Genomic DNA, 24,370 nt, shown 5'->3' on the forward strand with positions numbered 1-24,370 from the left:
ATACTAATGCAGTTTAAAATAAAGTACAGTTTTGCAGGCCTTTTACTTGTGTTAAGGATGAGTACTTCTTCCAGCACTGTATCAATTCCTTAATAAGAAACTTTATTTATACAGCACACAGCAAAAACGTTGTCACAGTTGCTCCCATTCTAGAATAGATATAAAAAATAGACATTTTAAGAAAAATAGCAACAAGTATGGAAATATACGTGCATTATACTACAATAGAAATCAGAACTATGTATATTACAATATATACAATTCAGGAATAGTAAGAATATTAGTATAAATGCAGTGTTATTGCACACAGAGTATTGCATCGTGAATTATTACACAATAATATGTTACCATTAAATAAGTATTGCACAGGTTCAAATATAAATCAATGGTTGGGTTATTGTAGGTGGCTTCTTGTTATAAAGCTGTGTGGGTGTAACTGAAATCATCACGTGACTAGGTTTAAACCAATCAGGAGCCGGAACCGACGTGTAATCGGTCGCCAGATTATGGTGCGACGGTCAGGACGAGAGTGAGGCGACGAGGTGGCAACTGGCAGCAGCAGACTCCGGTACTACAAGAAGTAGTGACTCTTTAGCTGTGTCGTTTTTTTTTTTAACTGTTACCGGAATCTTGGACTTCGAAGAGGTGATACTTTCATTGACAAGGTAACCACTTCCGTACAATTGTTTTTTTAAGCACCAACTTTAGCTTCAGCAGTTAGCAAACGGCTGTTTTGCAGCAGTACGAGGCTACAACAGTTAGCAAGGCAGGCAGGACTTCCAGGTCAGCGACGTGAGATGCTGTGAGGTCTGCTATAACATCCTGCCAGAGACGGAACATGTATAACTGTTTTCTTTAGCTATTAATCTTTGAAACGTCGTTTGAATAAATGTGACATTTGCATCACTCGCTGGAGGGTTGGAAAAAGCAGAAATGAATAACAAACACAAGCTAACGTAACCCTACAGCATCTCCCTGTCATGACAAGCTTGTTATTTCCCCTCATATCTCACTAATGAGGTTTTGCTACACCTCTTGCATTTATCCACCTTGTCTCCACTCTGAAGTATTCCTAATATACACAGCAAGTTATTACACTTGCTTGGCTAGCTAGTTAAGGCTCCACACTTTGTGGAGTGGGTGTGGTAGCTGGTACAGGAGCTTCATTCTCTTGAGTTGCCCTGACGCACATGATGTAGCGCGACTGTTTGGATTGGAAAAGTGATGCAAGAGATCAGTGCCAGGCTCATCAAACAGCAGCTGTGTCTGAAGCAGTACCCCCTTTCTGGCCCCGTGTGGTGATGCTGCTGCTGCTGCCTCCCCAAATCCAGCTTCCTTCATCTCAGGAGCCTGTACAGTGACACATATTTCACGGCTAGGTGGCTTCAAACAATGGGCTGGACCCGTGGATTATGGCAAGCTAAATACTGGGACATCTGGCTCTGAAAGCATGACAGTTTAGCGTGCTAAGCTAAATCCTAGACAGACACCCATAGGTTAGATATCACAGACTTCTTGCAGACTGACTTTCTGTGTGTGTGGGTAGTGCTGAAGCTGATGCAGAAGCTGCTATCATAAGTCTACTGCTCGTATTTCAGAAGCTGAAATAAAACCATCATAACATGTTATCAGATACACAAAGGCAGAGGAGATAGGATACATGTTATCACGGCTCACTGCTTATCTCTGTTTGGTCTATAGGGGTGGTAAAGGTACTTCGTGGACCTCTGCTTTTCAGGGTTTTTGTGTCATTAATTTGGAGCTATACAATTTATGCAGTAGGCCAAAAGAGAACCTGTTTTATATGTGTGCTATTTGAGGCAGTATTGTCAGTGATGTGTTTGATGAGCTGGTCTGACTGCATGTTTTGAAACTGGAATGTCAAGAGCATCCGTGCAACGTGTCTTTTGTTAAGGTTTATCTCATAATTTAAATCTTACATCAAATAAGTGTTATTGTGAAATTCCCAAACCTGTTACCTATCAACTTTCTTTTATGCGAGGCCTGGATGGAGATATACAGTAATAGGATAGCGTCTTGTCTGTCTTTGTGGGTCATATGCTGTTTTTGTCACTGGTTAAACTTAATTGTGTGTGTGTGTGTGTGTGTTTGGCTTGATGTCTCATGATATTGACAGTGATGATAATGGTTAACAAAAATCAAACTGCTTTATTTTGTCTGATCAACCGTTTAAAACCCATTGACTCTTAATTTACTGTGATATAAAACAGGCTGAAACAATTAGCCAATATTTGCAGATGATCTGGTCTAATCATTTCACTCGAGCTGTATCTTTGCTCTTAATACTAACATGGGATTTAGTCTTTTTTGGTTTCGCCTTCTTTTTTCTTTAATCCACATGTTAGACAAAGGCTGGTTCGTTGATTGAAGGAAGGGGACTAATCTTTTTAAAGCTCTCAGGTTTCTAGGTTTGGAAGAAAGAATAATTGAGCTGTCATCCCTGTGAACTTTAAAACCCGTCAGTCTTCATGTGAATACTTTTACTGTTTCTAGCTCAGTTTGTAGCAAAGGATTTGTCGCTGTGTGTGTGTGTGTGTGTGTGTATATAACACACAAAGTGTTTCTGGCCAGACACTAGAAAGCCACTTAAGTTGAATTTAATTAATTATGTATGCCATTAGATTAAGGCTTGTCAGATTGGCTTTGTAAAACATTGCTGTGTAATTGGGTGAATGATTAAATGTGCACAAAACCTGGATTTATTTTCCAGGATTTCATATTTAACAGGCTTGCAAAATTTCAACCATCTTGGTTGAAAACCAGAATTGTCTTGACTGAGTCCTCAAAATGCACTTATGCTTAAAAGGTTTTTGTTTGTTTCATCCATTAAAATATAAGATGATGTTGTCCTCCTTCTCCTAAAGGTCTTGTGCTATCCAGCGCTGCCATGTCAGCGAAAGCCATCTCCGAGCAGACAGGAAAAGAGTTCTTGTATAAGCACATCTGCACCACAGCGGCTGTGCAGAACCGCTTCCGCTATGCCACCGCCACCGCTGAGACCGACTGGGCTCGCCTCTCGCAGGAGCATCCATGGCTGTTGACGGAGGTGAGGCTGCTGCGACTAAACACAACCTCAAGAGCCTTCTCCTAGCCTGTCTTAGATTCAGGCTGTTTGGCAAAGCAATGTTGAAGTCATGAGGCTAATTATGTGCTGTATGTCACTGAAACTCTGTGTGCATTATGTCCTTACCATCACAGTGGCATGTGACTGTTTAGATTCCTTGAGTGACTGTTTTGTTTTGTGTGTACGTAAATGTTTGAAGAAAATAGAGCTAGGCTAGCTATTCATACGTTATACAACAACATTGTTTTAGTAGCATTAGCACATACCACATATCTCTGAGGCTGAGGTTCATATTTTTTAATTAATCATATTATTTGTGATTGGGAAATTCTGTGTTGCCAGTATCATGTGTTAGCCCCTGTCTCAGTGTTGTTTGTCACACCAGTATTGGTGCAAAGCTGTGTCCCTTTTTTATATATAAAAAAGCAAGCTGTAGCTGATCTTCCACTTGCTTCCCCACAGCGGCTGGTGGTAAAGCCAGATCAACTAATCAAGCGGCGGGGGAAGCTCGGGCTGGTGGGCATCAACCTGGACCTGCAGGGTGTCCAAGAGTGGCTCAAAACCCGTCTCATGAAAGAGACCACTGTGAGTAATCTGACTAATAATGTCGTAAATGAAGATAACAATGTAGTAAAACGGTCTGTCCCATGTTGCAAATCGCATCTTTTGTACTGCACCTGTAAGCTACAGTTTCTTGTCCCTTTGCTACAACATGTTGAGCTGTTGTTGTAGAAGGCTGATGTGTCTGGTGCCACAAGCCACAGACTTATGTTTAGATCTGCCGGGTCAAAGGTTGTATAATGCCAAAGGACGAGAGTGCACTATTCTGGTCAACCATACATGCAAACGTGCTGCACTTCAAGCAGGCTTTCTCCATACTTCCAGTAAAAAATAAAAAGAATTTACACACCACTTGTTTGTTTAATATCACGTGCCATTCTATGTGCTTTCTTTTGCACATATAACCAGGGTGTGTAAACATGACAAGACATTGTAAACGCAACATGGGAGAAGTATATAATGACTGACATGTTTGTCTTGCATAGGTCGGCAAGGCAAAGGGTGTGCTGAAGAACTTCCTCATTGAGCCGTTTGTTCCACACCCACAGGTGATGTATGCTAGGTTTCTTGTGTTTCTTCATTCCACATCCTGTTATTGAAAACCAAGTTAAGTTTATTTGCGTAGCCTTTAATCATAGATGGAACAACGCTAACCAAGTAAACAAATGGTTAACCGTCTCCTAAAGATACAAATATTATTTGTGTGTTTTAGTATCATGTTATTGTGTATGTGATGAGTCTGTTCACTTCATAAAACTGTGACGAAATCAACCAACTGAGGGTAAATGGTGTTGCAGTGTGTGTGTGTCACCCATGACTGTGTGAGAAAATGCCTGTATGGAGGTCAACTCAGTTAAAATGGGGAACTACATTTTCTGGATGCTTTTGTAAATAATTGCCATTTTGCAAATGAAATCATTGACAATGTGTTTGTGTATACTTGTATTTGTCCTAATGCTCTACTGATTTATCCAGGAGGAGGAGTTTTATGTGTGTATTTATGCCACACGTGAGGGAGACAATGTTCTTTTCCACCACGAGGGAGGAGTGGAGGTGGGTGATGTGGACGCCAAGGCCGAGAGGCTGATGGTTGCGGTGGATGAAAAGCTGAGTGAGGCTCAAGTCACAGAGCAGCTCCTCACACACGTTCCTGATGAAAAGAAAAAGTAAGGACGCATCCTTTTATCTACAGCCGTCAACTTGACTCAATTTCAGTTCAGAGATATTTTGATAAGAGGTGCTCCAACACCAGCCATATTTTAAAGCATGATATATTGTTACTGTCCCATCCATCACTAGCCGTGTTTCCATAAATGTATTTTTAATAACAAGTCAGTTAAAACAATTTAAAAGTTGCCCAATTAAAACAAATTCCTGCCTACCACTCTGAATCTCGTCGATGGGGTTTGATGGACACAAAGCGACTTGTTTTGTTTCCGGTTGGCAACTTCTACTTACTTCCTGCCGGATAACAGCCATGGGAAAAGTGTCGCCTATACCACCAACTTCTGAATAAACTACGCTTTGTGTAGCCTAGTTGATTTGCTCAAAACCAGTTGATGGAAATGCGACTAATCCGTATTTCATTTTTACAACATTTCAAAAGTATGCTCAAAAATTTGCTCGACAATTAAATGGAAACACGACTAGTGTCAGCCGTAACCTAGCTGTGGTGGATTTTATTTGTTACTATATTCTTCTGCCAAATGACTCGATTGACCAGTGTGGTTTTAGATTTGTTTTTCCCTTTTGCAAACACCATCCCCATCCTCTCTTTGGAGCAGCATTACTTTTCTGTTTGACCTTTTTCTCACAAGCTCTGCCCTTGAAAGCAAAGTGGGCTTCACTGTGAATCATATCAACGACTGTTTTTATAAGTGGCAGCATTTCGCATAATTGTTTGGCAACAAAATATGTTATCTAATGTATAGGAAGCACACTTATTGTTGTGGTTCTGTTGTTCTTGTCGTCCTCTTATGTGGTTATTTTAAATTATTATTATTATTTTCCTTCTCAAAGAGTTTTGGCCAGTTTTATAGTTGGACTCTTCAACTTATATGAGGACCTCTACTTCACCTACCTTGAGATCAACCCTATAGGTATGTTTTTAACTTCAAAGACTTTAGGACTCTCAGAAGTGAGGTCCAGTGTTATTCTTCACTTTGGGATAGTTGGAACTGTTTTATTCCTATAAAGGCTCCATTTTACATTATTAATTCAAGAGAGTGAATTAAGATTTTGAGAGGCTTCATTATTAATTTATGGAAATAAGTTACTAATGTGTGCACATTAATGATCAAATGTACCACTGCTGTATACTCTTCTGTAACATCTTTTATTTGAGAAGAACATGGGGAAAGTCAAACTAATAAATAAAACTACTTTTCATTCTCTTAACCAGTCGTCACCAAAGATGGAGTGTACATCCTCGACATGGCAGCCAAAATTGACGCCACAGCAGAATACATCTGCAAGGCTAAATGGGGTGAAGTGGAATTTCCACCACCATTTGGCAGAGAAGCATATCCAGAGGTGAGATCTGAAGTGTGTGTGTGTGTGTGTGTGTTTTAAGATCTATTGGGTTATAATACTGCAGCGTAGGTAAATGGGTCTTTTTCATGTGCAGCTATTTCATAAAACGGGATATTTTTCACTGCCTCAAATATAGAAAATAGTCCCAGCCCAAGCCCTACATTTACTCACAATGACATTAGTCAGCAACTGAAGTGCACAAGTCTATGCCTCCATCCTTGGCCTTATTACCACGGTATGGTTTTTCCATTGCAGGAGGCATACATAGCTGATCTGGACGCAAAGAGCGGAGCCAGTCTGAAGCTGACCCTGCTGAACCCTCGTGGCAGGATCTGGACCATGGTTGCCGGAGGAGGGGCTTCAGTAGTCTACAGGTACACCATTTATCAATAAGGGTTCATATTGAGACTTTTTAGCTAACGGAAGCTTCATGAAAGATGTACTACACACAGTATTTAATATTGGGTGCCACTTCTCTATGGCTTAACATTTCAAAGCGTGTTACATTTCGACTCAAAGCTAGTTTTTGGTAGACGCGTGTTTGACATTCTTGTTGCCAACTTGGCAATGTTTGATTTTAAAGGCACCCTGTGGAGATTTAAACCTCTAGTGTTATGGAGCAGGGCTTTTGTAGGATTGGGTCCCTGTTTTGGTTTTCTTGTGCACATGCATGAGAACCCACATGCACACGCTCCTGTTTTTGTACCAGGCTGTAAACGTGTTTATTTCTGCTGTAATCTTGGGCATTTTAACATCGGGGGTCTTTAGAGATTGACTCCCATTTGGAGCCAGCCTCAAATGACCTTGCATTATACAAGTTCCTGGGAAAGGTTTCCCCCTTATTCCCCCTACTGATCTACAGGTCACAGTAACATGCTAAGATATGCAACAATGTGCCAACAAAGGCAGTGAAGAGAACAAGCTAGTAAACATGGATATACACAATCCAAGACTTAAAAAATGGACTTTGGGACTTTCTTTTTTAGACCTCAAGGATACACACACTAAAAGCACCAACTAGAATCAAGACGCAGTACTAAACTGTCCACCTTCCCGCTTCTTTAGTGACACTATCTGTGACCTGGGCGGGGTGGACGAACTGGCCAACTATGGCGAGTACTCTGGTGCACCCAGTGAACAGCAGACCTACGACTACGCTAAAACCATCCTCTCTCTCATGACACGGGAGAAACATTCTCAAGGTGGGTACAGACGACACTTCATTAGCTCTTTTTTTGCACTTGAAAATAAGAGTTTTCTTCTGATTGCGTTTGCTTTAAGTTCTAAAATCAGTGTTCTGCAATGTGACCTGCATGTTCTCCTTTAGAGTCACACGGCCACTGTTCACTGTGTGTGTTGCCAGCAATAGATCTCTTGGCAGTCACCGAACTGTTACTGGGGTGTCCCATTTCAGTCATGAACATATTCTTAACATATCGACACTCCTCTCTCTGTTTCTTGCAGGGAAAGTGCTGATCATCGGAGGAAGTATCGCCAACTTCACCAATGTAGCAGCCACATTCAAGGTGAAACACATAAATATATTAATAACATCATCAAAAGTAAACGGTCAAGTCCAAATGTTATCACCTTCATAGTGTGATTAAAGATAGGATGTAACATCGGAGAAGCCAGCAAGAGAGCGCTAGACTTTTTAATTCTCCAACTGAAAACCCAATGAAGGTGTCTAGCAGCAGCACTAGCTACACAAGTTGCTCAACCTCGTGAGGAAAGTTGCAGCTCTTATCGGCTGACACTTTGGTGCATAGCTGACCTGCCTTTCTCTCTCCTCAGGGCATTGTCAGGGCCATCAAAGACTACCAAGGTCCTCTGAAGGAGCACGAGGTCACCATTTTTGTTCGACGTGGTGGACCCAACTACCAGGAGGGGCTGAGGGTCATGGGGGAAGTAGGTGAGTGAGATGAAGCTGAAGGTAGCAAGTAAGAGCCCAGTCCGACAACAAAGGAATTGACTGACCGTAGTTTGTAAGTTGTTACTTTGGAAATACTCCATTACTTGATTTGTGTTGGACTACACATGATCACAGAGGGATAATAATGTTTTTGAATGCGTGCAGGTGATAGTGGAGCTTTAATGTCAGATGAAGGTTTTTTTTATTCAAGTCAAATTGTTGAAACTCTTTTAAATTGAGTTGAACTATGTTTGTGATGGACACTCAATAAATGGTCAACTCCGACTCCTTCCAATAACGTTTCTGCTCCCACATTACCTGCATCTAACCGCTAAAGGTGGGGCAGTACATGCCGTGCTCACCAAGTCTCTATCGTATGAGAAACAAATGCAACCCAAAGCTATAATAAGCAAATGCATATTAAACTTAATTTGAATACCAAAGTATGTGCCCATAATATAAAAAGCAAAGTTATGCCAGTTCTTTTAACAGCTATGACACTGTTGTTTAACTCTTTCTGCAGGGAAGACCACAGGTATTCCTATCCATGTGTTTGGTACCGAGACCCATATGACGGCCATTGTTGGAATGGCTCTGGGCCACCGTCCGATCCCCAACCAGCCCCCAATGGACGCACATACGGCAAACTTCCTCCTCAATGCCAGCAACAGTGCAATGGTATTTTCATTCAGTCACACAATGATGGAAAATGTTAGATGGCCTGCATACCTAATACCAAATGCATACCTGTCGAGGCTATATTGACTGGAGATAAGCTCATGAATGGCATGTGCCGTAAAAATATTACCGTAAGAAGGAAATTGTTTCCTTCTACCATTTCTCCTTGGAAACTTCTATAAGGCTATGAATAACATCAGTGTTTTGTTTTTCTCTCTCTTCTGTATCAGACTCCAGCTGCAACAAGGACGGCTTCATTCTCTGAACCCAGGACGTCTAACGATGTCACCCCGGCCAAAAAGTCTAAAGCAGGTCTTCCAGCAGGTAACTAACTCAGTAGCTCTCCTCTCTTCACTGCGTCTTATCAGCAAGACTCCACATGTACTCGTACACTTCTGCTTTTTCATTTCACTTATCCTTGCGTCCTGTATTTCTCCTCCCCCCCCCCCCCCCCCCCCAAATGCTGCAATCCTGCATTTTTTAATTTTCTTTCTATTTCTCCCTCCTCTTCTTGTTTTGCTGCACAAACTGTCCACTCACCCTCATATTTTTCATGCTCGTTTCTCTAAGACTCTCTTCATTCTATACTGTGGCCTCTGAAGAATGTGGTCATAGGCGATTGGAAAGGTAAGTGACAGGTGTGCCATGCCTACACTGCGCTCGGCTGCTCACACACTGATCTGCCTCTTTTTCATCTTACCCCTCGCCCTCCTAATTTAGAAGGTGTGTGTGTGTGTGTGTGAGTGAGAGAGAGAGTGACGCCTACATGTTTGCATCACCTCAGTGCCTCAGTAGTCCAGTGGGGACTTTATATAGTTTTTTGTCCTTGGAATAATTAAAAACTGTAAAAAGAATTGGAGATAATTTAGCATGTCAGTTTTCTAAAGAATAAATACAAGGATCTTCAGAAAAGATGTCATCTTTGGACTGAGTTGTAGGGATAGTTTTATTGTATTAATACTTTCAGCACAGGCAATGTGGAAATGAGATTTCAATTGTGGATGGAATAACCTTTTCTTTCACAGTAAAGGCATGCTCTGTAGCAGCTGAGCTTTGCATGGTCTTTCCTCTGGTGTGCTTTTTTTTTTTTTAATGAAGTGTTTTCATTTTGGAGAAGTCTGTTTTAATGAATAAGATAAAGATGAACTCATTATTTTCTCTTTTTTTTTGTGCTCATTTTGTCGTATTTTGTGTTCCCGTCCCGTGGGGTCACAGAAGCCCTAGCCTCTTCAGGCTGCAGCGGAGGTATGGAAGGGTGTGAAAAACCTGTCCTCCTGCCCTCTCCGCCCCTCTGTCCACTTTCTCCTGCCTTCCTATTTTTGTCTGTTCGATGTTTCTTCGCAGTCATTTTTCGCATTCCTTACTCGCATAGCTTACTCGCCTGAACTTAAGGGGTGTTGTTTTATGTCTCTGAACTAAAACTTGTCGAAGAAGCATTCACATCCAAATTTACATCGTCTAGAATTTGTCTGGTACGGTTCATATTATTAGAACCTCAAGACAAAACTATGACCCACCGCACCCGGAAGAAAACGATCATTTCGACATTTGCTTTCCCTTTTTATAACCATCTTCATCCTAAAACCAGGGTATCTGCAGGTCTTGAACCGTACTGGTTTTGTATCATAGATGTATAATTTGGCCGGTATGATCGTCACGCATATTAAATTGAAATGAAATTTAACTTGGTGAACCCTGTCGAAACTAGGGCTGAACAATTATATTGAAAATGTATTTAAATCTAATGTGACTTACTGCAATTTCTGTCTCATGAGGTGCAATATTTTGTTAAAGGCAAACTGTGTCGAAATACCATTTTAAACGTCTCCGTGCTGCAGGGATGTCCTGGCCTACACATCATATTCTACATACTTAGGAAAACATATTTTGATTAGTACAGATCTCTGCAAAAATCACACCATAACGATTTTAAATGTTTTTCAATGAAAATGATCATTCCTTCTAATATCTCAAATCATATCGCAATTGGAATAATAGTCCAAATCCCAAATCGTTCAAGGCCGTGTAGAACATTCCTCGTCACTCGGCTCTCTGTGACAGAGGCGGTGATAATGCATTGATTGCTCTGTGCACAACTTTGGATCAGAGAAGCACAGACGGCAGTGAGTCTGGACGGAGAGGAGAGACTTGGGAGGACTGGAACAAATGTGTGGCAAGATGGGGATTTAACTCTAACAGCAAATGCTTCAAACCACATTGTGCACTAACACGCCATTCTGCATTTCAAACAGAATATTTGCACTACTTCAATGTTGCTTTGTTATCTGGACTTTGCCTTGAAATGTATTAATTGATTTACTAGTTGAAAGCTTTGTTATCGACAATCAAAGCTTGCGTGGTATTCTCTATGGTAAATGGGCAAACAGGGTGATGTTTCTAAAAGCACACAGCTACCGTTGCATACATACAGTAGAACGAGCTTTTTGGAATGCAATATTAAATGCATTGAAAAGAGGTGGTCAGAAAAAACACTGTAAAAATACATTTGGACATTTATGGTGAAACCAAGTTGTCTATCTGAGAAAATGCAACATCACAGGCCTTGTGCAGAACTGAGACTTTTTAATCTGACTATAAACAATATGTCCCCTACTTTACACTCACTGGTGCCATTTCTTTTTTTTTTTACATTGGGAGTCTGTGTGACCTGGAGGTGGACAACATGTTGGACTCTCAGAGTAACTTGGTTGCACTTACAAATTATATATATATTATATATTTGGCAGCACGCATCAGTATCTATATATCTATAGATACAAAGAGAAACATGACCTCCCTTTTTTTTTTTAAAGCTGTGCTTGTACTGGTGAAGAGTTATTTTCTCTACCTCCTGTGTCTCTGTCCTCAGAGTGAGTTCTCTCTGTACTCAGCTTGTTGTTACATCCCCATTCCTGCTATTTTCCTAAGCCTGACCCCCCCCCCCCCCCTCGCCTGTTTTTATATTTATTTTTTGTTCTGCTTCCAGCTCTAACTTTACTCTCTCTCTATCTGCCTTCTTGTTATTTCAGCCAAAGCCACCACACTTTTCAGAAAAGAAACCAAGGCCATTGTCTGGGGCATGCAGACACGTGCCGTGCAAGGCATGCTGGACTTCGACTACGTGTGCTCCCGGGACGAACCCTCTGTGGCAGCCATGGTCTACCCCTTCACGTAGGTTCACCAAGGTCTCAAGTTTGTCTGAAATGAGTTGAGATATAAAACTTGATATTCCACTGATTCTGGACATCTCTGCAGTGTTGCAACAGATTGTTCTTAATCCTGTTTCACTGCAGGTATCCTAATCGCTAATATTAATAGGAAAACTACACGGAACATTTAGTCCACGTGTAAATAACTAGGAAAACATTTTTCCCCATACAAAGGAGGATAATGTAACATAATGATACACTATGGCCCACTTCTAGTTTCTCATTTCCTGCTTTAACTTGTACGGTCTTCGTATCTTATCGAGTCATATTTTATCTTAATTAAATGTGTTTTATCTTTGTTTGTGTTTACATGGGCTGTCGATAAACTAGGCAATCTTACTTTTAGAAGGAAGCCAAACCTAAAAGATCTGAAGACGAGATTTGTAATTCACAAATGTTATTATCCTACTCAAACCTTTTGTACTCATTTTGCTGGGAAATATGTAAAATCAGTGGCTGACGGTAGATTTCCAAATGAGCAAATCAGACTTCTCTTTATTTATTTATATTCTTCTACCGTTACCCAGTGGGGATCACAAGCAGAAGTTTTACTGGGGTCACAAGGAGGTCCTGCTGCCCGTCTTCAAGAACATGGACGACGCCATGAAGAAGCACCCCGAGGTGGACGTCCTGATCAGCTTTGCTTCACTGCGCTCGGCCTTCGACAGCACTATGGAGGCCATGCAGTACCCGCAGGTAGAAGGACCTACTGGGAAATATGTTTACATATAAGCTCATACATCACTGCATAGACATGCAAGATTCAGCCTGATATTCAGCTCTCTTATCTGATTGTTTCCAGATCCACACTATCGCCATCATCGCTGAGGGCATTCCTGAAGCTCAGACGAGGAAGATAATCAAGATGGCGGATGAGAAAGGTGTCACTATCATCGGCCCCGCTACGGTATGCAGCCATATCTCACCAACAGACCATTAATAAGGATCTCTTTCAAAGTACTGCAGTAGACTGTGACGGCAGTGGTCATTGTGTCTCTCTTCGAGTGTATCGATGTGTTTTAATCATCAATGTTTGTAAGCAGAAAGCGATCAAATCTCTTCTGGCGCACATAAGATCATTTGATGCCTGTTCTTTTCTGTGTACCAGGTTGGTGGCATCAAGCCGGGCTGTTTTAAGATCGGCAACACAGGTGGCATGCTGGACAACATCCTGGCATCCAAACTTTATCGCCCTGGCAGCATAGCATATGTGTCACGCTCCGGGGGCATGTCCAACGAGCTGAACAACATCATCTCCCGCACCACAGACGGCGTCTACGAAGGAGTTGCCATCGGAGGAGACAGGTAAAGAACTTAGTTGCTGTGGCGTGAGAGATGTCCAGGTAAAGCCTGTTATGAAACTACAGGAGAATTTACATTTAGTGTTTAGATCATGTATCCCTGCTCCACAGAAACATGTTGTCGTCTGAAAGACTTTTTAAGTTCTTGTGTTGTTGTCCTCTTTGTCCAGATATCCAGGCTCCACCTTCATGGACCACGTCCTTCGTTACCAGGACACTCCAGGGGTTAAGATGATTATAGTGCTGGGAGAGGTGAGTAGCTCCACAAACGTTTATATTCTCAGATCAACAACGTAATGTTTTTATTTAATGACATTAATCTTTGGGGAAAAAAAAAAATCGTCTCCCATTTTTAACATCTCTTTCACTCTCTGCCAGATTGGAGGCACAGAGGAGTACAAGATCTGCCAAGGCATCACAGAGGGCAGGATAACGAAGCCTGTGGTGTGCTGGTGTATTGGAACCTGCGCCACCATGTTTACTTCAGAGGTTTGTCGGCCGTGTTGGAAAAAAAACATGTTTTGGATTTTGTTGTTGTTGTTGTTGTTAACATGGAATTCAGAGTTTTTGAGCTGAACCTGTCATACTGCCATCCTCAGGTTCAGTTTGGTCATGCAGGGGCCTGCGCCAACCAGGATTCAGAGACCGCAGTAGCCAAGAACCAGGCTCTGAGGGACGCTGGCGCTTATGTACCAAAGAGCTTTGATGAGCTGGGGGATGTCGTCAAGTGAGAAATCCATCACACATACCAGAGGTTGACATTGAATTTTTTGTTTTGGGGGTTTTTAACTGATGTTTTGAATATATGGTGAAACAGGACAGTTTATGATGAACTGGTCGCCAATGGTACCATCATTCCTGCCCAGGAGGTGCCTCCCCCAACAGTGCCTATGGATTACTCGTGGGCCAGGGTAAGAAACTTAATCATTACTAGTTTAGTAAACTCAAAAAGCCCCCCTCTCCTTATTATTCAACTGCATCTGTGTTAGCCGCTGAAGAATAAAACATTTGAATCTTTGTAAAACTAGCAGGCGACAGATCATTGTTTTTGTTGTTTTGAGGCCACTTACTATCTATTAGGCACAAAACATAAACAATCATTTATGATACAGTCAGTTTGTTTAAGGACGATACAACCATTGTGACCATGTTATTACTGAGCGGGACTCTTTAACGTTTGAATAATTAACTTCATTAACGTATGTAATGGTGCCACTGTTTCTATTACAATGTTCAGCTGACGTATACGCCGATACTGATCTCTGCTTCACACTGTAGAAACATTTCCGCTCTGTTTTTTAGCTGTGTGTTAGATCCCATCTTATATCTTTGCTTTACTCTCCACTGGATTTCCTGCAGGAGTTGGGTCTGATCCGTAAACCAGCCTCATTTATGACGAGCATCTGTGACGAGCGAGGCCAGGAGCTCATCTACGCCGGCATGCCCATCACCGAGGTCTTTAAAGAGGAGATGGGTTTAGGAGGAGTGCTGGGCTTGCTTTGGTTCCAACGCAGGTTAGTCTAACAACTAGACGACAACTGGTGATCAGTTACTGAGAGATGAAGTGTTGGCTGATTTTAAATCGTTACAAGTGTAGCTTCAGTGGAATAGCTGTGCTGTGTTTGCGTCTAGGTTGCCCCGCTATGCCTGTCAGTTCATTGAGATGTGCCTGATGGTGACTGCTGATCACGGGCCTGCAGTCTCTGGAGCACACAACACTATCGTGTGTGCTCGTGCTGGCAAGGATCTTATTTCATGCCTCACCTCCGGCCTGCTCACCATTGTAAGTACTGCTCACGCACAAACACTTAAAGCACAGAAAGTAGTGTCTGTTAAGTTACCATCCATCACCAAATGAGATGACACAATGGAGCCTTTACATTTGCAGTATTACAAACCGAGTGTCTGTAGCGACGTTCTCTATAAATCAGTTAGTGTTTTCCATCACCCAGCGGTGGTTAGTCCACCAGAGAGGGGAGGCGGAGCTAACGCAACAGATTCGCTCTTTAACTCACTCGAGTGTAAAGCGGCGTACTGTTTTACCTGCTCTCTGCTAGTGATGCGAGTAAACGGTTACTATGGCCAAACAAAAAGAATAGCGATGACAGATGATGAAACTTATTTATTTATAAATTCCAGGGGGACCGTTTTGGAGGTGCTCTGGATGCAGCAGCGAAGCAGTTCAGCAAGGCATTCGACAGCGGCATGCTGCCCATGGAGTTTGTCAACAAGATGAAGAAGGATGGCAAGCTGATCATGGGCATCGGTCACAGAGTCAAATCAGTAAGCAGAGCTCAGCTTGTCACACTTCGAGTTACTTTATCAAGATCCATAAATGCTGTGGCACTTTTACATTATAGTGGATCAGTAGCTAAGATTGTACCTCTCAATACTTGTAAAGATTCAAATGAATGAATATAGTTAAGAGCCTTTATTACAAGAAACGAGACACAAAGACGTAACACCGTTTCTGTTTTCAGATCAACAACCCTGACATGCGGGTGCAGATTTTGAAGGACTATGTTAAGCAGAATTTCCCCTCCACCCAGCTACTCGACTACGCCCTCGACGTAGAGAAGATCACCACCTCCAAGGTACTAGTCAGCTCAATTATCAAGAAGCAAAACATGTGAAGACTTTCTCTCTTGAAAAAGCAAAAACCTAATAAAATGAAATAGTGTTGCGGGACAGGTGTGTCAGACAAAGTTTCAACGTGACCTCTTTAGAGCTTTCCTCCTCTTTATGTTTAATTGTGCAACTTGCTATTATTCCCCTGACATTCTTCAGAAGCCCAACCTGATCCTCAATGTAGACGGTTTTATTGGGGTTGCCTTTGTGGACCTGCTTAGGACATGTGGTGGCTTCACACGGTAAGAATCAAACTGCAAGACTTACTTTATTTCAAATGTGTTATTTCTATACGGTCATTCATTAGCCTTCACAGGAAGAATTATAGTTGTTGACAAACGCGTTAACACGTACCTGCTTACGGTTACATTAGTGTTTTATAAACCCTTTCATTAAACTGAATAAAATCAGATGCCAAAAGTAAGTTTTCTGTGTTGATAGCAAGCACACAGTCCAGTATTGTTTCTCACATGAATGTTGAACTGGTTCCAGAGACGAGGCTGACGAGTTTGTGGAGATCGGTGCACTAAATGGGATCTTTGTCCTTGGCCGCAGTATGGGCTTCATTGGTGAGTTCCATTCAGATACAGCCATGATTTAGAAGCATTGTTAAAACGAGACGTCTAACTCGTGTCTGTCTTGCATTAGGACATTACCTGGACCAGAAGAGGCTGAAACAGGGTTTGTACCGCCACCCCTGGGATGACATCTCCTATGTGCTTCCTGAACATATGTCAATGTAATCCCTGCATCACAGAAGAGGACACGCTTCCAGATGTGACTGTCTAGAGGGGTCAAGCAACTTTACACATCTCTCTTAACGTATATGTACGCTCTCCGCTAATGATGGCATCAGCCTTGGGAAAACTGGGTAGGGGGATTCTGGTAAATCAAAAATACTGTCTTACTAAGGGATCTGGGAAGAAGTTTTTAGATCTAGTTTTTACGGAGAAAAAGGGGGAAGTATATTTTTAGATTTAGTTTTTGACAAATTATTCAAAATCTGAGATGTAACTTATTCAATTTTGTCCACAGACCCAAACCAATGCAAGAAGCACAAAATAAATGGTACTTTTAAAAAAACAAAAGTAAAAGGGGTAGGATTCAAAGCACATTTCAAACCTGCCTCCTGCATTACGGAGGCTGTTTAGTTAATCTGCAGTAAAAGCTACTGATGTGAACTTTAAGTCTTTTTTTTTATACTACTCAATACAATTTTTATTTAGGCCACAATAAAGTGTGCTTAATTATGCTTTGAGTATTGCACCTTAGTTAAAACATACTAGCAAATAATACATTTGTATTAATGATTTAAATTCCTTCTCCGATTTTCACTCCCTCTGTGAAAGATCGTTTAGTCACAAAATACACCAAAGTTATTTTTAGGAATTTGTCGTCTTTGTTAAAAGTAAACTTGTGGTTGGCATTACAGAGATCTAGATCTTATGTTTTTGAAAAGCGGGCATCGTAAGGGGATAAAGGAATTTAATAAACAGATGATCATTTAAGTGTCAATCCACTATTGCCTTTACTAGAACAACCCCGGTTGTAAACTAGTGGTTAATTACATCAGCTACTGTAAATCAGATGCAGTTTTGAGGAAGTCTTTCACACTGCTGATTTGAACTGTTGCTGTTCTGAATAACTGTAAACAGGAAAAGATGGACACATCACAAGGGGGTGGACAACATGCTTTATGAATGAGCATCTTTTGGTGAGGGACCATGAAAGTAGTTTGCTTTACTTAGGAAAGTTATTGCACATAATACGAATAATAATAATAATACGGCTCTGACTTGACACCAACTCAAAACGCTTTATCACCTACTGTACGGCCTGCTGTGTTTGATCTTTGTTTTACTGTTTCTATTTAACTGTGAAAAAAAAATGCTTTGTTTTTTTGTAATATGCAGTCATATAGTACTATAATAATAAAGACCTTATTGTTTTACTTTTCATTTTGGCTGAAGTGTATCATGTCTAAATCTGTTGTAGGTGAAAGGTGAGCTTTGAACAGAGGTGATGATCTTAAAACTGCTGAAATTAAAAGAGTAATGGTAAATGTAGTAAAAAAGGCTCTTGATTCAAATGAGGTTTATTGAAAGTAGTTAATTTGACTTTTTTTATACTGCAATAACAAGTGTATGTTGCATAAATACCAACTCTGTAGCACCCTTTATCGAAATAAAATATATGAACTCAGACTAAAGTTCAAATGCAAATTAACAGGTAGAGGATATGACCATTTGAAATATTCAGCTGACCACAAATTACACGCAATCTGTTTTTGTTGCACCCAGCACATATGAACAATGACAGTCATAATTAAATGCATTTCCTCCCAGTAAATGTGTTTAGTCTGTACAATAGAGGTGTAAAGCGCAGGGTTAGTCAGCTGTGACTTACCAAACTAAACATGAGCAAATATTACCGGACACTAAATATGACTTGTAATTATTGGACTGAATATGATTTATGCTTGCCAAGTAAGGGTATGATTATTACATTAAACTGATGGTTTTTACTTTTGAGAAAATTATTTTGAAGTATTCACTGAATGTAGTACAAGACAAGATAAAATAACGTAGCATATAAACCAGAGGTTTACTTAATCAGGAACAATATTGACCAGTTTGCAATAAAGTTAATTATTTTATAAACGGGTTTTTAAATAGGATAGTGTTTGTTTAAATGTAATATAAGATGGTCATTTCTTCAAGAAATAAAAATTTGGCTAAAGTAGTAAGCTAATTATAAACAATGTTAAGTGCGGCAGAAATTAGGATTGTTAATTAATAAATTAAATTGATGTTAGTCTATTCCAGGATGCAACAACAAGCGAAGTGCACATCACCAGCTGCACCAGCGGTTAGATACTTCGCAACACGCATGCGCGAATACGATGCATCCTTTAAACAAAGTTACATTTCGTTCAAACAGACGTGTTAATACGTCATAACGTCAAACATCGAAAACATGTCGGACTTTTCAGTTTTTGCGTCCAGGACATGGATCTCTCGTGTGGACGTAGATTTTCTCAGAGCCATCTATTGACTCTTGACTCTCCGGACAAAATAGAGTAAATTTGGTATATTCTTAAAGACGGAAGTGAGCACTCCTGTTTTTCGACCAAGGCTGTGAACGCTGCGCATGCATGTCAGTTTTTGAATGTTTATTTACGTGTGTTATATATGCTTATGAGTTGTTCCCAAAGATACAGAGCCTCAATTTGCCTCTTAGTCTATCCCACTGCGGTATGGCAGCGGCAGCAGAAGCGCCAGAGGACCGGAGCAGCTGCGCACAGGGCGCGCTAACAGGTGACGGGGAACCTGAGGAGGCCGAGGACTTTACCTGCTCTGCCTACTGCTCAGAGCTCTCCCGGCGGCAGAACGAGCAGAGGAAGTCGGGGCTGTTTTGCGACGTGACCCTAGTCTTCAGCTCCGGTGTGGTGTCTGAGGAGGAGAGGGTCCAGACCTTATCCGCCCACCGCTCAGTGTTATCCGCGGCGTCGCAGTACTTCACGCTGCTGCTGGGCGGACAGTTTTCGGAGTCTCTGTCAGGGCGAGTGGAGCTCAAAGAATGGAGCTCGGCAACCGGACCCGACCCAGAAACAGTAGAGAGTGTCATACAGTTCATGTACACAGGACAAATCAGGGTAACCACTGCCAATGTGCATGAAGTGTTGGAACTGGCTGACAGGTAAATTATTCTTCAACCATACATGAGAATAATAATATCTTCCTTTTACACGGAAGTGCTGATTGCTTGTTTCTACAGTTAAATGAGCCACACCTTGTCTGTGTCCTCATTACATCAGTGAGTGTAACTTGTTTGGAGTTTACACACCTGTGGGTCTTGGCAGTCCATAGTTAGCCAATTTATTTAAGAAAAGAAGTCAGCAAAGTGCATCTGGCAGGTATATTGGCCTAATTATCAGCCAAATATATACATTTTGGGGGTGGTCTAATAAAATAGCCATACTATTACTAGTGAGCCTACTGGGAAATAGATGTGGCTCAAGTAATATATTAGGTTTGTTTACCTTACACATTAATGGTGTGCCCACACAGGTGTTTAAGCCAGGACTGATTAGTGTGTGCCTGACTGTTGTTGCACCTGTTACCTGTTACTATTTTTTGTTAATGCATTCACCATCTTCAACCTGGGCATAGGCCTAATCAGCTAAAATAACTTAAAACAAGAACCACAAAACTCCCAAAATATTTGGGAAATAAAAATAGGACTTTTGAAAAACATTTCAGGGTCCTGGTATTGTGCCTGCTGGTTCCCTGTCACACTGTCATTAGCTTAATACTCGTTAATGTAACACATGTGCTTTTCCTTCTGTGATAAGTCAAAACGTTTGACCTTTTATTCACTGTCTATTGTATTCTAAGCAGCCGTTTGAGGTGACCTATGTATATCAAAAACTTCAGTTAGCTGCAACATATAGCCCCAAAAGTACATGCCGTTTGGTAGGTAAGTTTAACAAGCACCGGGGATATTATTTGCAGCCCAGGTAAAAGCACCTGCAATTAAGGTTATAGAAGCATGGTACCGCAATAAACATCAGTGCAAGAATTCAAAAGTAAGTGTTTAGGAGCAGACGGTGTCTTGGTTCCTGTTGGGTATCCATGTTTCTAGAATGGGTTTTTACTTAATAATATAATAGCTAATATTTGTACCTAATATCTAATGTTTCAGAGTGCTGTATGCAGTCTGTAGTTCCATCTGCTTTTACTGCTGAGTTCACCCTTTCTAGTCCAAACTCCTTTTTTACTGGTGTGATAATTATGACATGTTCACACAGGTTCCTGTTGCCGCAGCTGAAGAACTTCTGTGGAGAGTTCCTGATGAAGAAGTTGAACTTATCCAACTGTGTAGCAGTGCACAGCCTCGCCCACATGTACACCTTGGACCAGCTGGCCCTGGGAGCCGCCAAGACAATTAGAAGAAACTTCCACAAAATAATCAGCAACGAGGAATTCTTCACATTGCCATTTCACCTGGTGCGGGACTGGCTGTCAGACTCGGGAATCACTGTGGATTCTGAACAGGAGTTGTTTGAGGCCATAGTAAAATGGGTGCGCCAAAACGCAGACGAGAGAGAGAAGCAATTTGAGGAGCTGTTCAGTCTTTTACGGCTGCCTCAGATTTCTCCTACCTACCTGACACGGGTGGTGAGGAAGGAGCCCTTAGTGGCAAACAATGCAGCCTGTCAACAACTGGTGTCTGACGCCCTCGAGGTCCACGCTGTTCACTTTGAGAACCTCAAGTCAGCTGATTTAGAGCTCTGTGCCTCCTACATGGCCTCAATCCAGCCTCGTCTAGGCCAGAACATGGACGTAATCATGGTAGTGGGTGGTGTTTCAGAAGGTGGAGACTATCTGAGTGAGTGTGTGGGCTACTTTGTTGCTGAGGACCGTTGGGTAAACCTGCCACACATTCACAACCACCTCGACGGACATGCTATTGCAGTCACTGACAGCCATGTTTATGTGGCAGGCTCCATGGAGCCGGGCTTCGCCAAGACGGTGGAGCGCTTCAACCCCAACCTCAACACCTGGGAGCAGGTCAGCAGCCTGACCACCCGCAAGCACTCCTTCGGCCTCACGTGTGTCAAAGACTTGCTCTACAGCATCGGTGGTCATGGCAACTTCAGTCCAGGCTTTAAGGATGTTACTGTCTACGAGCCTGAGCAGGACGAGTGGCACAATCTCGAGCCAGCACCCAAGATACTGCGAGATGTAAAAACGGTGAGCGTAGAGGACCGCTACATCTACGTGATGGCCAGGACTCCTGTAGACATGGATAATGAGGACGGACTGAGCACTGTGACCACCCGCTACGATGCAGAGACTCACAAGTGGCAGGAAGTGGACTCCTTACCGCTTATTGATAATTACTGTAGTTTTCAAATGGCTGTTGCATCCACTAACTTCTACCACACAGCTTCTTGTTGCGCAAAGAGCTACAAGGTAACACTTGAGACTGCTCAGCAGAAAATAAGCAAAAATATCTCTGACGACATCCTCGACAGCCTGCCTCCAGAGGTCATTAGCATGGAGGGTGCGGCTGTTTGCTACCTGGATGAAGACATATTCATCATTGGCGGCTGGAGGAACTGCAGCAACATGGACAAGCAGTACCGCAAGGAGGCCTACCGTTACTGTGCTGAGAGGAAGCGCTGGATGCTGCTGCCCCCCTTACCTCAGCCACGCTGCAGAGCCGCAGCCTGTCACATGCGCATCCCGTACCATTATCTGCACGGCTGCCAGCACTACCCCATGCCCCAGAACCTGGCTCGCCAGCGAGACCGCATGCAGCAGATGCAGCAGCTCCATCGACGCACCCTCACTCTGCGCAGACAGCTGCAGTCTCAAATCGAATGTTGAGAGCTTCTTCTAGCAAGCACTTAATCTGCTGATAAATGCCTTGTTGCGACAACACAACTTTAACCTTATTTATTTTTCTTTTATTGAGGTGAAATATTTGCATGGACTTACCTGGGGCTGGTTTAGATTAGCTTTTTTTAAATGTAAGAATTAGCCAGACATGCTACTAAATTATCAGTCTTAAATTATAATTAGTATGCCTTAGTTTTATTCTGCTAGCCAATTAAACTTTAATTGCTGTGACATTCTCTAAAAAGATTGTTGATTTTCATTGCTAAACAACTGTAGCTTTATATGTGTTCTGTGTTAACACCTCACAATGTCAACGTATGTTCAAGACAGTTGACATTCACACTTTTAGGTGAAATTTCAGTGTTGTGTGGAGATGTAAACTTAGCAAAGTAAATGATGTCTGTTTATTGTGATGTAAGTTCGTAGATGATTATACATTAGAAGTGTGGGGATAATTACCTTACTGTAACAACCAGCTGAGCTTTAACTTGTTACTAATTTGTCTTCTACCTCCAGTTTCCATCATGCTTTTTTTGCACTGTAGGGTTTAAAATATCTAAATGTAGATTTTAGATTGTACATGTATGCCCTACTTGAACAGACAATCATGTTTCAGAATATTTGTAGCACAACCTAAGTATTGAGCAAAGCACATGTTGGGGAGCAGGATGTTCAGTGATGATATGTTCTCCCCTCATTAAAACATAAGCTTGCTTAATACAGTGTTGCACTAAAGTATGTGCATTGCTCTTTAGATATTGTACAACACTTTTTATTTGTTTAAAGGTGTATGATTTATTTCTTAAGTATTTCACCTGGTCAAATATTGTTTTATTTTATTTCCTAGGTTGTTGCATAGCTTGAAAGATAGAACGGCATAATAATGATGAGAAGGAGGTCTATTTTTATTTAAATTAAAAATGTGTTGTCCCATTCCATGTGGTTAGGACACTGACTAATGGCTGAAGTGATTAAAGACAGTGGCTTTGTTGATTGTTGTGTTTGTTCTGCCTTTGTGCTTCTGGCAGAATTAGTACTGCCTCTTACTTTGTCTCACTGCACTTTGAAATGTGTGAAACACATTCGACCACAAGGCTGTTATGTATGTGTGCATGGTTCTCTCCATGTTCCCAAATGTGCCATAAAATCCCAGCTGTCCCTTTTTATTAATACAGTTGAATTAACTGTATTATCTGCACTAAAAGACCTTGATTGTTGACTTAAACATTGTACAGTGTTGCTTTTTTTGACTTCCATCCTCTGACTCAAAACACAATGTTGTGTGGACCAGTTGCTCAGCGCAGTGTACAGGCGCTGTTGAAATAGCCTGTGGTATCCCCAGCCAAGCTCTCTATAAATATTATCTAATAAGGCTTTGTAAGGTTACCAGTTTTCCGCTAACATAATGTACACTGTACATTATGTGAACATTATTAATTGATGAATGGAAATAAATTGAGTTGTATGTGGAGGTTTTGAATTTTCAAAAAGAAAAGATCATGTGAAGTGCAACCACATGAACATAGGCAGATTTCAGTCGATGACAGTAGTTTACCAAGGTTTCAATTTCAGAATTCTTCCAGGTTTGCATCATTTTGTTAAGTTTGATTTTGATGAAAGTATGATTTTTCAGTGCCATATATTCAGATTTCATGCAGCCATGTGTAGGCCTGCTGTGTTACATATAGTGTCATTCCATTTGTATGTGCAAGAGCAAGAAAGTGTACAGACATTTGCAATAAATTATGAAACCAGTTTGTTGTCATCTCTGAGGATATATATGTCTCTTCAATCATGCGTTTTTGTTATGACGGAGATAAACCACTGGTGTGTTGCCATATATAGCAATATCTGTAAATCACAGTATTCTTTAGTAAAACCATAATATAGATATATAGTTACATTGTATTACTTTATGGAAGCTGGCCATACATTTTTACAAAGAGCCACTCAAGTCTACTGATTGCAACGTAATCCTAGTGCTGTCCTGATAGCATTTTGCAACGCGTTGATACATATTAATTTTATTGACTTTACTGTAGCTACTTTATTTAGCC

At 41.4% G+C, this 24,370-nt stretch overlaps 2 protein-coding genes across 5 annotated transcripts; both read left to right on the forward strand.

The window, feature by feature from the left end:
- Positions 1 to 528: 528 nt before the first annotated feature.
- Positions 529 to 17,864, forward strand: aclyb (ATP citrate lyase b). 4 transcript variants are annotated; one of them, XM_029456537.1, is made up of 30 exons: positions 529 to 665; positions 2,886 to 3,067; positions 3,548 to 3,670; positions 4,132 to 4,194; positions 4,622 to 4,812; positions 5,666 to 5,745; positions 6,048 to 6,178; positions 6,434 to 6,552; positions 7,244 to 7,380; positions 7,643 to 7,704; positions 7,973 to 8,090; positions 8,614 to 8,768; positions 8,999 to 9,092; positions 9,339 to 9,395; positions 9,984 to 10,013; positions 11,798 to 11,939; positions 12,505 to 12,673; positions 12,780 to 12,884; positions 13,086 to 13,282; positions 13,449 to 13,530; positions 13,657 to 13,767; positions 13,878 to 14,005; positions 14,096 to 14,189; positions 14,638 to 14,792; positions 14,911 to 15,061; positions 15,418 to 15,561; positions 15,759 to 15,872; positions 16,066 to 16,148; positions 16,399 to 16,475; positions 16,555 to 16,649. In XM_029456537.1, exons 2-30 carry the CDS (start codon positions 2,909 to 2,911, stop codon positions 16,647 to 16,649), a joined length of 3,366 nt encoding a protein of 1,121 aa, XP_029312397.1. In that variant the 5' UTR covers positions 529 to 665; positions 2,886 to 2,908. The 4 variants fall into 4 exon arrangements, with proteins under 4 accessions (XP_029312397.1, XP_029312398.1, XP_029312399.1 ...); XM_029456538.1 differs by lacking the exon at positions 9,339 to 9,395; XM_029456536.1 differs by lacking the exon at positions 529 to 665 and having other exon boundaries at positions 2,909 to 3,067; positions 16,555 to 17,864.
- Positions 17,865 to 18,782: 918 nt separating this feature from the next.
- klhl11 (kelch-like family member 11) lies at positions 18,783 to 24,068 on the forward strand. Its single transcript, XM_029456834.1, has 2 exons — positions 18,783 to 19,605; positions 20,717 to 24,068. Exons 1-2 carry the CDS (start codon positions 19,061 to 19,063, stop codon positions 22,299 to 22,301), a joined length of 2,130 nt encoding a protein of 709 aa, XP_029312694.1. The 5' UTR covers positions 18,783 to 19,060; the 3' UTR covers positions 22,302 to 24,068.
- The last annotated feature ends 302 nt before the right edge of the window (positions 24,069 to 24,370 follow it).

Source organism: Cottoperca gobio, chromosome 19, assembly GCF_900634415.1.
Source record: "Cottoperca gobio chromosome 19, fCotGob3.1, whole genome shotgun sequence".
NCBI lineage: Eukaryota > Metazoa > Chordata > Actinopteri > Perciformes > Bovichtidae > Cottoperca > Cottoperca gobio.